Genomic DNA, 14866 nt, shown 5'->3' with positions numbered 1-14866 from the left:
GGTACTTGACCATTTACTATATACCCAAATGCCTTACGAGAACAGGCTACATCATATGTTTTGGGGTATGTATAGGGACTTATATGTGGAATTTTTCCTCTTTTCCCCAGGGAGCAACTGTTGCGCACTTAAACAAGCTGGAAACAGTTGAAACTAAATCCCAGTTTGTAATGTGAATCCTGTGTTTAGTGGGTTTGACTTTTCAAAATGTGAATACACATGGGCCCTGATGACTTCAATAGCATTTATGGGTGCTCAGTGCTCGTATAAATGTCACACTATTTATAACATATTTCTGTGCCCTTTTTTAATATTCTCTGATGGCCTGTCTCTTTTCCACTGTGGTATCACAGTAGTCACATCAGGATGTAGCATGTGTTTGAATAATTAAGAAAATACAAATTAAAGTTATCTTTACTCTAGTCACTTTTTTTCCCATTGCCCAACCACCAAGGATAACAGTACCATTTTACCACTGCTTTTGACATTCTGTGGAGGAAAAATACTTCTAGTTTTGAGGTGGTTTATTAAAACCATCTAAGTCTAATTATTTGTCCCTAAAGTTTCCCCAGTAAGCTTTAGAATATTGTTTCAGCTATATCCAAACTCATGCCAACTTCCTGGCTTCGTGGCCGCAACCCGTCAGTGAGTGCTCTACTAAGAACCACTTTGAGGCTCTCCTTGAACCTCTTCTTCTTGCTACTGCCTACAAAGAAGTAGACAAGGGGGTTGATGCTGCTGTTAACTGTGGAGAGAACAATGGTGACATGATTCTGCTGGCTGAGCAAAGATGACCAGTGGTGGTAATTCAGAAGATACAACAGCCTCATAGGCATGGCAAAGATGAGGAAGACAATGACTGTGGCCACAATAATTATGTAGAGCTTTGATGAATGAGGCCTCAGAGAGTTACGATGAATCCTGATAACCAAAATTAGGCTGGACAGAATCATTAGAGGAATGAAGATCATGAAAGTCAGGATCCATGTGAAGATGAGCAGTGCTTGGCAGTGTTTACCATCGTCGAATTGTTCCTTCGTTGAATCAGCTTTGCATGTGAAGTATTCAGCTACTGTCATCAGAAAAGACAAAGTCCACAAAATTGCACACACAATTGCTGATTGATGTCGTGACCGGTGGCATCGGTACCAGATGGGGTAAACAATAGACAGACATCTCTCAATACTGATGGCTGTCAGGAGATAGAGGCCAGTATTATATCCAAGAAGGAAGACAATAGATAGTGTGATGGTTATGTAATAGTAAAAACCATACGCGAATCCAAAACCAGCAATGTACTCAATTGAGAGAATAAAAGTACAAAGCAGTAAGGAGATATCAGCAATGGACAGGTGTGTGATGTACGCAGTGAATGGGTTTCTTTTGATCTGGAAGCAGAGGCACCAGAGGACAATTCCATTTTCACAAAAACCCAGGAAGGAGATGATCATAATTACCCAAAGTGGGGTCAATATCTCCCAGACCCTTTCCTGTGTAGAAACATTTCTGTGCATTGAGATGTTCTCTGTGCCTTCGCTGGGATGAAACGTTATGTTTGACTCATCCATGAGGAAAGCTCAAGTTTGGATAGCACAGCTCTTCCTTCTGTAAATATGTATAAAAATATACTGTGAGCATTGTGCGCTCTTACCCTCCCCATTTTATTTCTGTTTTGTGGACCCTCTATTTCTGGTCATATCTGAAAGCCTCAGCAAAAGGAAAACCAGTGAAAGTCAGTTGGAACTGCTTTTGGCAATGTTGAAGATTGCTAAGCCCACTGTGCTAGCAGAAATTCTGAGGTTTCTTCTCTGTGAGGTTCAGCATATGAGTACTAAACCACAGCTCAAGAGATACTCTCAAAGAGCTCTTGGACAAACAGTGTCCCCAGCACAATGCTAAACTTCATGCTATAGTAGTCACAGATAGCGGTGGTGGTTCTTGTTAGAGCCCTGGATTTTCCCAGATGGGTCTGTTCAGCTTCCATTAAAGGTTATGACACTAATTTTAAGTTAAATATAGGTATTTCAAGTGGATTTGGCTTACAAGTTTCTCATTGTTTTCGGGTGGTTGATTCGTTTGTGTGTTGGGGTTTTTAACAAGAAAAAAAATTATACCGACATCACTTTTCCAGGAAGGGCTTTAATCAAATAAGCAAAAATAATATGTAAGTTACTCAGCATTTTATTCCCTCCAAGTACAGAGATGAAGGGAAGGCAAAATGCAACTGTTTTGAGACAGTCATTATTTACCAGCTTCAAGTGTCATTTATCATAGCATAACATAATTTAACTGTATTTACATACTCTGAAAACTTAGCGCAACTGCCAATATCCTGCAAACAATTACAAATCCAACACATCACAGGAAGTAGTTGTTCAGGTTCACTGCCATTGTTATAATGGTTTTAACTGTCGTTTTGCTGAGTTCTGAAACAAGTTCTCCTTTTGCTTGTCTCCTTTTTTTTCCTAACACAGAATTAGCAGCAATGGCTTCATCTGATTTTCATATGAATATTTCATGTCGCCTTCCCTGTTTACTTCCCAGCTGCCCCCGTGATGATACAGTGTCACTTTCAGGACCCTTGCTGATTTGCAACAGAGACTACCTGTTGACAATAAGCTTGCCCAGCTGACTTGATTCATCCATGTAAGCAGCCTTGTTCATTAAGAATTCACCCATATCCTCAAGTAATTAAGAGCATTAAATGCAATGTAAAGAAGGTTTAGCAGGGCAACTTTTGCAGTGATTATTTAAACAGAGCCATTTGCCCCAGTGGTAAAATTTCTTTCATGAGCCTTGTGTTTCCTAGGTTCAAAACAACTTCTGAAGACAGGATATCTCAATCTTCAAAAGAGTGTTTAGAAAATAGCCTGAGAAGCCTCTGGGCTTGCGGGCATTTAAACTGTACAAAAATATGAATGACGATCCCACCTGCACATTGACCTTGCCACTGTCTGAAAAGCAGTTGGAGAGAACAAATAATATAGCTGGAAATGTTGTAGAGAAGTGTGAATGCAACAAGTAAATGCATTGGCCAGAATGAGTGGCAAGTCTCCCAAAAGCAGGTTATACAAAAGCTGAACAGGGAAGGTGCTCCAATGCTGTTTTGCTGGAAGTGTAGTAAAGCTCCACAGAAGAAAAGGAGAGTAGAAACTATCTACCCCAGGAGTTAAAACAAGTAGGAAAGGGGAAAAAAAATTAAAATACTCAAGTATATAAAAATTACTTAAAGTATGAAAAGCTTCCAGAAAATTCTTGATTCATCTCTCTGTATAAATGGAGTATTTCTTTTTGAAGAGTTAAACAAAGAGGAAAAAGTTATGGACTTACTAAGGTCATTCCCACATGAGAGCATTCAGAGATGAGAATGGAAAGAATCCTCTTCTTCCAGATACATCCATGGTTTGTTCAGATTTCTCTGAAGCTGTTGAAGAACTTCCTTGAAGAAGATGAAGGCTACGTTCTGCAAACATTTGCATTTGGTATGAGAGAGAGAAAATAGTAACTCTGATTCTGACTCCCTCAAAAAGAAGTATGCAGTTCTCCCATTCTTCCAGATGTCTGAGGCATGCCAAATAAAGGGCCTATGGCTCATCATCTGAGACTGTGCTTCAAATGGCATCACTCAGTAACTGGCATGTCATCTAGCTGAAGCCTGGGAGTTAACTCTTGTGGGAACTGAATGGCAGTATACAGTAAGTTGTCCTGAGCTGCTACAATGCCAAGAGATGTAGTTTAAACAAACATGAAGTGAGCTGGAAATCTCTTTGGATACGATAAGATTTGAAGGAAAAATCTCAAATTAGAACTGTGCCATCTAAAATAATATGAAGGGGGAGAAATTAAGGAAAGAGAGAGGGAAGGGAAGGGAAGGGAAGGGAAGGGAAGGGAAGGGAAGGGAAGGGAAGGGAAGGGAAGGGAAGGGAAGGGAAGGGAAGGGAAGGGAAGGGAAGGGAAGGGAAGGGAAGGGAAGGGAAGGGAAGGGAAGGGAAGGGAAGGGAAGGGAAGGGAAGGGAAGGGAAGGGAAGGGAATTAGAGAAGACCTAATTCACAGAATGAAGAAAATATAAAGGAAAAAAAACACAGACTAAAGAAAGTAGCCATCATCATATTAGTCTCACACATTCATTTATCTTGGTAAAAACTGATATTGATATTATTCTATTTAAAACAAACAAACAAACATAACCCACCAGCAACATGAAGCAAAAATCTATTCTTGAGATTTAAATTGTCTCCTCTGGAAAGTTCGAACAAGCATAACAGCAGATAAAATCCCCTGAGGATGTCCCCTACTTTTGTCCCAAGTATTAGATTGTTTGTATATTCAGATATTAGCAGAACAAACATCCCTAGCCAAAAAAGGAGAGCGTTTTCTTGGTCTTCTCCCTTAGATGTTTCACAAAAACTACCAAATCCCCAAATGGGGAAAAATACTAACTAATGTGAGAAATAAATGTCCCTAAAGGGAGGGTCAGAATAAAGTTAGGGAAGAAATAGAGTGAAATAAAAGAACTTCCAGTTGCTTTTTCTTGGCTTAAGTTGTAAGCTACCTTACATTCAACAGCTATTGGACCAAAAATGTCAAGCTGCCTCTGAAAAGGAAAAAAAAAATGTTCCTTTCCCATAAAATGAAATATGCAAACAAGTCATGAGAAGGGTCCTTGTAGGAGTATGTTAACATTTCAAGGTTAACGAGGAACCTGAGTTCATAGTCCATTCAGTCTGCTGTGCAAACAGAATCCAAAATCAGGGATGCCCTGTCCTCCATGTCTGCACAGGGCAGGTGGTTTGTGATACCTCCTTTCTCACACACAGCACAACTTTCATGACCAATCCCTGCAGCTCTACCAGTCATCATTTACACAGCCAGGACAGCAGAGTGGAACCTGGTCTTAAGGGGAACGTGTCACAAATACAGCTTATTCTTGTTGACTTTAGGAGTAGTAGGAAGGTCAAAATAGCATAGGGTCACCCCAAGTCTCATGACCATTGGAGTCTATATCAGATCCTGCCAAGAGATGGAATGACTATTTCTGAATCAGTTTAACAGTGCAGATATTGGACAAGCAAGCTACATGGAACGCAAACAGATCCTGGGACTACAAAATAGGACCAACAATAAAACCATCATGGACATCGTGAATACTCTGTTAATTTAAATCTAAACTGAATATACAGCAAGACATGAATGATAATTTATCCTAAATCTTCTCTTTCATATAATAACCTGGTGGGAGAGAGGAGCTTTGCAGTGGATGTAAATCAAAGGCACTAACATTTTAAAATATCCTATTTATGTATGAAGCTAGCAGTGTTACTTTGGAATAATTTTGCTTTTAGCCTGTGAATAATTTCATGGTCTTGTATCTCCAATTCCTGGAAGAAGGTGGCAATACAAAAAGAATTCACAATTCATTCATTAAACACAATCCAACAAGCTTGGATATGGAAATCAAATTAGAGGGGGTTTATGTGATTGATACAGGTGCCACAGTATTAAAGAGCCTCTGTGGACTTTGGAGTCAAGACCTCCTAATGCTATGCTTACATGAGCCATAACAAAAACCACTAAGGAGCAAGCTTTGGTAGCACTTTAAGGCAGTGCAATTTTTCCCAATGGTCATTCAGTTATTACCACTTTCCAGTTGAAATTAATTCCATAATTATTCAGCTCTATATAATTACTCAGTTCAAACAAAGACTGGATATGGACTGAAGAATGGGGCTCAGAGAACTAACAGAGGGCTGAAAGGCACACTGAAAAACAGAGCAGCCATAAGATGACCAAAGCCCTGACAGAGGGCTCTAGGGTATGACTGAGAGCAAATAGAGGACTCTGGTGCACACTAGGCACAGATGCCTAGTCATAAGTGTCCTAAGATCTGTTAAGGTTCAGAGGTACTAGAAGAGACAGAATGATTTATGGTTATTCCTTAATAGGTGAGATGAGAATATTGTTAAAGTAGAAGTTAGGTTTAGGGTAAAGATTGGAGTTAAGATTACCCTAACCCAAAACTCACTACAGAACTTACTAAACATCTACTCACTTCATCTCATCTATTCATTATACTACTCGTATCAGCCACGATCCTAGCATGTACCCAGTTCCCCAAAGGGTGTATTAGTGGATTGTGTTTTATAGGCCATAAACACAAAAGCCGAATTTAATGTTGGCTTCTGTAAAGCAAGGTGAAAGTGCACATCACCAGCTACTTTTGAAGCCAACAGGGATGATGTGTTCATAGTTAGAAGTGAGGTTATGGTAAGAGTTAAGATGCAAGAGAACAAAATAAAGACTAAGAACACTCAGTCCAGAATTCAGGTTAGGATGAAGACTCCTTAGTGGCTGCACGGTTGTTACAAGGCCAGTTGTAAATTCCTATTAATGGCAATCATAGGATTGTGTTTTTATGAGAACGGGATGGAATAGCAGGTTCCAAAAGCAAGGATTACTGCTTAATCCTGAAATCCTACGGAGTGATTTTGACAACTAAATTTGGTAGAAGTGATTAATAATATTTTCTGTGTGGTTAAGACCCACCATATGTTGTTTTGAAAGTGGTTTTAGGGCCAGTGGCAGTGGACCTGAAAAATAGGTGTATTCTGAGACCCTGTGAAGAACCTTATTTGAGATAAGAATAAGGCACCTCATGAGAGACTGGCAATTCATGTTTGCTATTGGGACCATACAGGCACTTAAAATAGTTTGGAAAAGCTATTTTCAGATTACTTCTCTTTGTCAGAGATGTTTTTGAATTATTTGTGCATTTTACATTGTGTTCTGAAAGGGCTGAAAAGAAAGGGATAGAAAGTTAGGGGTAGTTGGGCCCAAAAACAGTGCACAGGGCTCTAGAAATCTCTGAAAGCAAAGTGAGATGTCTGGCCCATTCCTGCATTGCTCAAACTAGTGACAGTTAGAGGAATTGTTTACATGTACCTCCATAGACTGACTGTCAACTGAGCATGGGAAGATCTGGAGATGTTCCTGCTCCTGACTTGTGCCACACCTTCTTCTTTCCACTTAGACAACTCTGAGTTGCATGCCAGTGCTTGGCACTCGGGAGCAGTGGCACACAGCAGAAGAGCTCTAGTTCCACAGTGCATGAGGCGTGTGCATGTTTCTGCTGGAAGAGGGAGGACAGCTCCATCCTGGTTCCACTTGTGCAACCCTACAACTGGAGAGTAAACCAGTCAGTTTGAGTACAGACACGTTTGTACAATACCAGGTGGCCATATTTACCTGCCTGGGTGTAGTACATGTGGCATTCTGGGTCTGAGCTCATACCTCTGTGCCCTGTCACAGTGCTGGTGAGGAAGCAGCCAGAGGGCAATTACAGGAAGTTACCCAAATCAGAGAAGGGTGAGAGCAGAGGGAGACTACCAGGAAGCAACGAGCTCTTAGTGATGCTATGAGCTTGGGAGCAGCTAACATTAAATAACAAGGTTCCTATTGCCATCTCTTTTTGTTGTTTGATTATTTGTGGGTTTGGGTTGGGGTTTTTTGGTTTTGTTTTGTTTGGGGGAGGGTAGTAAAAGAAAAAATACAAGGGTTTTAAAGTTCTAATAAGTTAATGGGAAAGGTATTCCTGGGGCAGGAATATAATGCATATCCTTACTAAAACAAATATGTGTCCACTTCTCAAAGAACATCACCTCCCTCCATAATATATTTCTCTTTCTGTTGGTAGATGAAGTGTCCTTTGCAAGTGGAAAAGTGTTCCTGTTTTCTGCTTTCCTTCCATCAAGTCATGGAGAGGGGGAACCTGAGTTTTAATGAAGTACAGGGCAGCTGTCTTCTTTCTTCACAAATCAGCCTCCCATCTTTCTGCATTCTGATCTGTTTTTGGCTGTACTTCACTGATATGAGTCTTTGGTCATTAGCCAGGAGTTCCCCGCGAAGCTTCACCAATGTTTTGATCCCTATCTCCCTCGTCATGAGAAATTGCCATGAGTCACACAGTGCTTATTCAGACAGCTGCTGTCTTCAGCCATGCTGAATGTGAGGTGGTCTTCTCTATTCTTGAGATAGTCCTCTACCATCAACTGTCTGTAAACCTACCCATTAGTCCTAAAGCACATAGCAAGTGACAGTGCTTACCTTGGGGACAGTGAGATCTGTCATCAGTGGAAAGCTACCCTTGCTAAAATCATTGTATCTTATTTCCCTCTTGCCCCAGTCATGAATGACACAAACACTGGCACTAAACCCAGCATTGTCACACAACAGAAGAGAGAATACACTTGTCTGCTGGCAGCCCCACCAGCTACACCACTATGTAGTGCAAGATAATACAGGAAACAGTATTTGCATTCTACATTTTCATTGTAGATATGTAAGACAATACAGGATACCACTGGGGAAAGAACAGAATAAAAATGGGAGTAATAACTTGGCATGTATGATTAAATAGTACAGACAGTTTAGACCATTTTAGCCTTAGCTGTGCAAAGCAAAAGTTACAGGGCTAGAAAATATGAGAGGCACATGACAGAAATGAGTCAGAGCATTCCATGATAAAAGGTTGGAAGAAAAAGTATAAGTGCCAAGCAGCCAGTAAACTTTGTTTTTACTTTGTTTAGGTTGAGATAAGATGGTATGGTTATATCCAGTTACCTCATAGAGACGAAGATATTTTGTATTACTGATAAAGATAGTGAGAGAAGGGTCTAGTACCATGGTGCTCTATCCTTCAACTTGTGTTGTTTCTGGAGTTTCAAATGATGTCCAAAATCTTGAAACAGAGTTGCTGATCAGATTATGTGGAGTGCTTACCGTAGTAAGAAGGACTGTCCTGAAATAATCTTTACTCCTGATTGTACTAAGGTACTATCTTCTTTCTTTTGCCACTCTTTTAAATTTTGTCAATATCACATATTCATCATTTACATGCATTTCCAACCTATCACAGAAGTTTGCTCTTTCTTTGCTCTCTGCACTGCAAGATCAGACGTTAAATTAAAATCCTTGATGCTTGTTACAGTGAAACCTTAGTTTCTTTCTTTGGGTTCACTGAACACGCATGACTTTTCAGGTGAACTCTAGTGGCTCACTTGTCTCCCTGCACTCTGCTGCTGCACATAAGACAAATAGCTATGGTGCTGAAGATCCCTTGTACTAGAAAATTATTTAAAAGGATGGCAACTTTTGTGGGAGGCACCAGCATTGGGAAAAAAATAAAAACTTTTTTTTTTTTAAAGGTAGATGATATAGGAATTGTTGACAGCCTTTTCTCACCACTCTTTGGACTTGGCCAGGATAGGTCAGTGACTTGTTAGGTTAGTACCTTTACAAGTCATATGATGGCATGCTTGCAAATGTAATTACTAATTAGATAACAAGCAGTAACCAAGAGCTTTGTAGTGACATGACTGAAAGACATCTGTATTGCTAAATGACGCTGGGGTTTCATAAAGGAACTTCCATCTGAAATGTGAAAGTTAGCTAAGTCAAGTCCATGGATTCATTCAGTATTCTAAAATTAAATCTTCATTGTGGATAACACATTGTGGTTCTGCAGGGAAGCTGTAGCCCACTTTTCTCATGTCTTATTTCCCCTTTATTGGAATGAACCTCCCACAGTGTACTGTGGAATAGGAATTTGTGATACAATTATCTTTTCTCTTGTTGAATCATAGAATCAATAAGGTTGGAAAAGACCTCAAAGATCATCAAGTCCAACCTGTCACCCAAGACCTCATGACTACTAGACCATGGCACCAAGTGCCACATCCAATCCCCTCTTGAACACCTGTCTGATTGTGAGCCTGACTGACAGAGATGAACAAGAACACAGTGCATCAAAACATCATTTCAGAAGGGAAATACTTTCAACTTCAGGTTTTTTCCCAAATGTTTTTTTTCAAATGAAGCATCTCAAGTAGCCAAACATTTTCATTTGAGTACAGTTTTTCTATTATTTTTTAACTGTTTCTAATACTAGTCTCTTTTCAAAGACAGAATCTAGAGTCAGAGATAATTTGTATTTTTCAAACTGATCCAGCTTGAGCACAAGTGCAAAACAAACTCGTACAGTAGGTCTACTGTATAAAGACAGAAGGTCACAGAATGAAAATGCTGAACTCTCTCTTCTATGAAGTGTATATATCTGGAGTGAATCTAGAATCCTAAGCTATCCAAAATATCCAAAGATATTTTTTAAGTGTAGGAAGAATACAAAACAATGATTCTGAGAGTAGAAATCATGAGGCCTGTTTACTGTGTCTTGGATTTCCTCAATCATAAAAAATTCCTCCTCTGCAAAATGAGAGTAACATGGAAGCATGGGAGGATAACTTGAAACCTGTGAAATGCTTAGCTGGCATAGTAATATAAATATTAAAAGGAATTTGCTTACTACTTCAACCTCAATAACACAATAAGAAATAAGTTTGATTCTCTTACAGTAAAAATGGTCTTGGCTTTCCCCCCCATCCCCCCCACCCCTTTTCCAACTTTCCGCCTTATACCTGCCACACACATGAGACAATATGCTTGGCGGTGGTAAGTCATCACAAAGCCATGGAAATCTGTATAGTAAACCAGGTAACAATTAAGCCCCTGCACATGAGCAAAGGCTGCTTTTGAGCTCTTCAGGTTCAGGATGTCTGGCTCCCACAGTGATGTGGTGGTATACCTTGCCAAAGCTTCAGCGTAAACATCTGTATTGGCTATATCATCAGTTTGCATGCAGAAACGGTACTGACATATCCTCTCCTATTCATAGGTTGGTTTTTAACAGCATTTGCTCTGCACAATTGAGATAACACAAAATAAGTTCGAGAATAACAACTAACTGAATTGTCGCTGGGAAAAGAAACTAAAGTTCTGCATTTTTCAGGACAAAACTCTATTCTGCCTCCCATTAACAGGGACTTCCAGTAACTAAAATGTGTTCAGATTCATGTGAAATCTCATTTTTTTAGTAAAAAATATTTTCCTCAGAATTGACATGCTCCAGGGACTATTGCTGCCTCTGTTTTCTGCTGAACACAGTTTTTAGTACTGCTTTTCGTTTCTTGTTGTGCTTTTCCTTTATCTTCTGATGTTGGACACACGGTTTTACTTTCCCCATGCACAAGACACCGGCATTTCTGTGTGGCTTTTGGCTGTGCAATATGCGCTGCTGACCACAGTGGAGACAGACTAGGAAGGGCTTCAGGGCATGCCCCAGGTGGTTAGTGTGTCTCCTCGTGCACCCATGGTGGAATGGGGTGGGGCTGATCTGGCAGTGCAAAGGAGAGCCAGGGCAGTACAGAAATACTCAGGTTACCACCAGCCCCCTAGCCAAAACAGTTCCAGTGAAAAATACAGGATATAACCCTGTCAGGGAAGCACTTAATTGCATTTTAACTGCTCACAAGACACTTCGTTTAAAGAGCTAGAAGGTTGACAGCTCTGTGTCATCTGTCCTGTTTCTCTGCTTCACTGTCCTATATTATTTTCTCCCAGTTCCTGGTCTAATCTTTGAATACCTTCTTGTGGTTTACATGCACCCACATTCCCACTGATAGGGATACACAATCCCATTTGGAGCTGAATTTACATGCATGGCTCAAGGCACACTTAATACCCATAAAAGATTGAGTTTTCTCCACCTATATTGTCATGTGAACTGTTCTACCATGGTACAAAGAAGTCAGACTCTGATCTGAGATATATTCCCAGCATAGCTATTTCCTTAGTGAATGAATTCCTGTATGAATTTATGGAAGCAGATAACAAGGTGTCAGTCATGGAGGCTGAGTTTCTGATGGTTGGGGGTGGGGACAGGGACAGGCAAAGAAAGAATCAATAAGAAACTAGAATACAGTTGATGACGTAGAAGCTGTATTAGTCAGAATTTGAAAAGCAGGTAAAGAGATCAGTAAACTTTTCCATAGGAAAGTTTTAGAGGTACTGTGATGGCTGAAGACCAAAACAAGAGCTATTTTTTGGCACCATATAGATTCTGAGTGCGATACTTCAGAGCTGCCAGGTGACTCCAGGGACAGAGTCCTAAACAATTGCTGGAGGGCTGGCAGGCTGCCTCCTTTAAAAACAAACAAACAAAACCCAACATATGTATTGGTATTAATAGTGGAGGAGCAGAACTGCAAAAGCACATAGCAAAGAAATGGTCTCAAAGCAGTCAGCCACTGGCAGGTCATTACTGTTCTGGGCCAGCAGCACCCTCCTGGCCCTGCAGACAAGGCACAGATGTCCAGCACCAGCACAGAGCTGCTTCATGGCATCCTTTGGTGTATGGTGCCTGCCCTGTGTGCTAGTGCCATGGCTGCCTTGGTGCTGTGGACCATGCAGATGAATGCATTTCTGAAGTTGGTGCTAAAGGGTCTACCAGCAATCATACCCCTGTGTAGCAGTTATGAGGAAGGTCATGGCACACACCCTCTCCTGCTTCCCTATGCTGATGATGATCTGTGCATGATGGGGAACTCCAGGAGAGACATGGAGACAGTGGGCAGTTATTCTGAGTGCTACACACAGTATCATGTCAGGACAACAAGGCAGTGGGGTTCATCCCTCATGTGGCAGACAAGTCACTGGAATCCCTGTTTCCTGGATCATGACTGTCCGTTTGATGCCTAAGCTATGTCAGAGAAGGCAGTATGGGAGATTGCTGGTCAGGACCTGTAAATGTGCATCTTTTGATTCTGTCGCCTGTGGTAGTCTCCACATGTATCTGCTAATCTTGTTTTGGCGGGGTTAGACTACAGTACAGAATTTGTGAACCCAACAACAGGGAATGAGCCTCAGGCTATAGGGTGCTTCCTGATACCAGCTAACTAGTTTTACAGAGGTTTCTTGCAACTTCTCAGCTGCTCGACCAAGATAGTATGCCCACCTGAGGATCAGGAAAGGCTTTCTATGTTATACAAGCCAATAACTCTTCTGAAAGGCAAGCTCAGTTCAGCATGGTATGAGCACACAGCTTAAATCACATCACCTAAATTCAAGCCTGTGTTCAGACACTTTCTTCAAATCAAAGCTTAAATGCTTCAGTCTTCACATTCTCATCATGGGGGAAGAAATAGCTGAGAGGGTGGCACCGTCCATCCCATAATTGCAAATGTAAATCTTGGTCATGATGATCATTAAACTGTAGGTGCAGGTTTCCTGAAGGCATGTTGTGTCAGGCAAAACAAGGTCAGCTTTTCAAATGTTCATCTCATTGTGTCAGTAGTGAAGCAGATTTCCCTGGTGGAAACATGTGATTGAGTAACCTAATTATATATTCTGGCTTCCAAGAACAGCCTTTATGTTAATGCAACAAGAGATACATTCTCTGCCCTAATTTACAGCCAAGAGCATTCCCCGACTGCAGTAACTGGCACGATCTTACAGAGTGGCAGTGCTCATATTTCACTTGTTCCTCACATATCTCAAATACATCCTAGTGTCACAAGCAGATCAGCCCCCTGATTTGCTCTCAGACATGGCTGTTGTAACACCATAAGTCAGATTATGAGTTTGTGCTTCAAAAAGCATTTCTTTCCATACAAAACATTGTGTAAGAGACAAAATCCTCCTGGACTAAGCACAGGTGGCCCCTCCCTTCCAGGGTCATTTTTTAACCATATGCCGAAGCCAAGCTGTTTCTCATACATGAGCATTTAGAAATACTTCTAGGGAAAGGAGGGGAAGCATTTTCTTTTTGAGCATCTGCCCCAGTACCTTCTTCCCTTGGCTAGCTTCATAATCTGATGGATGCAGAAGCCAGAGATGCCTTCCTGGGACTCAACAAGGCCCTGGACTGTCAAATATCTGTTTGACAGCTGATTTAAAATGGATAGCCTTTAAAATAGTATTTCTGACATTGCATTGCCTTTGAATTTTCAGCCCTGTGTTGAGTTCTACCAAGCAAAAGGATCAGAATAAGCAGCACTAAAAGGACTTCTGCATCTCCTTTGTCCTCCACATCACTCCAGTGTCCCAGCTGTTTTTTAATTTCCTCTTCCTTTTTGCCTGTTTCTTGATTATTATTTTTCTTCTGGCTTTTCTCTCATCATCTATATGCTCTACTGCTTTTACCTGAGATGTTTACTTCCTTCATGTGACCACTTGAAGTGCAGACAAGCCTAGAGAGATGGGGGAAATGAAAACAGAAGAGTGATGTAAAGGAAAAAAAGCCATGTGACTTTCTTCTTACTTCAGTGAAGACAAAGCCCTCAAAGCATGGGTAAAACTAATGTGGGAGCACCCATATTCACACTATCTCCCTGCAACATCCCATCATTTGCATTTCATAATCTGATTCATTCCCTTCTCCTGTCAGACCACCATCAATAAAAGCTCTTCTCTCTCTACATGCTCATTCCAAAATCACCTGCTGGCTCCAGGGGGCTTTACCCTTTCTTACAACGTGCTCCTTCTACTCAGGCAGATGATTTTATTTTTGTCCAATTGCTTACATGAAGCCTCTGTTTGGTACAGGTCTTCCAGAACATAGACACACTCAAAATGCAATCTCAGAAGTTTCTTTGCTTTCCTAATTTAGGCAGAAAAGAAAACTTCTTTCATGCTAAACCCTTAGATTAACTGAGCATTGAGGAAATGTTACCATTTTGGAGACTCTGTGCTGTCCCCCCAGTTATGATGTAAGTCCTGGAGTCTGCACAAGCACATGTGGTGACCTGCCTCAGCTTTGCCTTTTGATCTTCCTCCCACACAACTTATTTACAGAGTGTGGAACATCACTAACCTGCTTGGCAGAGAAGTTGTAAGCTGGTTTAGCTGGAGTTCCCCACACCACAAGCAATGGTGGTTGCCACTGAATGTGTGCAGTTCTTCACATGCACACATACCTGTTTTCCACAAAAGATTAGCATGCTGGCATTAAAGACAAAAGTAATTATTTTGAAGCAT

At 40.9% G+C, this 14866-nt stretch overlaps 1 protein-coding gene across 1 annotated transcript; it reads right to left on the bottom strand.

Moving 5' to 3' along the window:
* Positions 1-578: 578 nt before the first annotated feature.
* MAS1 (MAS1 proto-oncogene, G protein-coupled receptor) lies at positions 579-1568 on the bottom strand. The gene has a single exon (XM_009908802.2). The coding sequence runs from the start codon at positions 1566-1568 to the stop codon at positions 579-581; it is 990 nt and encodes a 329-aa protein (XP_009907104.1).
* Between the last annotated feature and the right edge of the window lie 13298 nt (positions 1569-14866).

This window comes from Dryobates pubescens, chromosome 6 (assembly GCF_014839835.1).
Source record: "Dryobates pubescens isolate bDryPub1 chromosome 6, bDryPub1.pri, whole genome shotgun sequence".
Taxonomy (NCBI): domain Eukaryota; kingdom Metazoa; phylum Chordata; class Aves; order Piciformes; family Picidae; genus Dryobates; species Dryobates pubescens.
The sequence above is the reverse complement of the archived record's forward strand: the minus strand, read 5'-3'. Positions and strand labels throughout refer to the sequence as shown.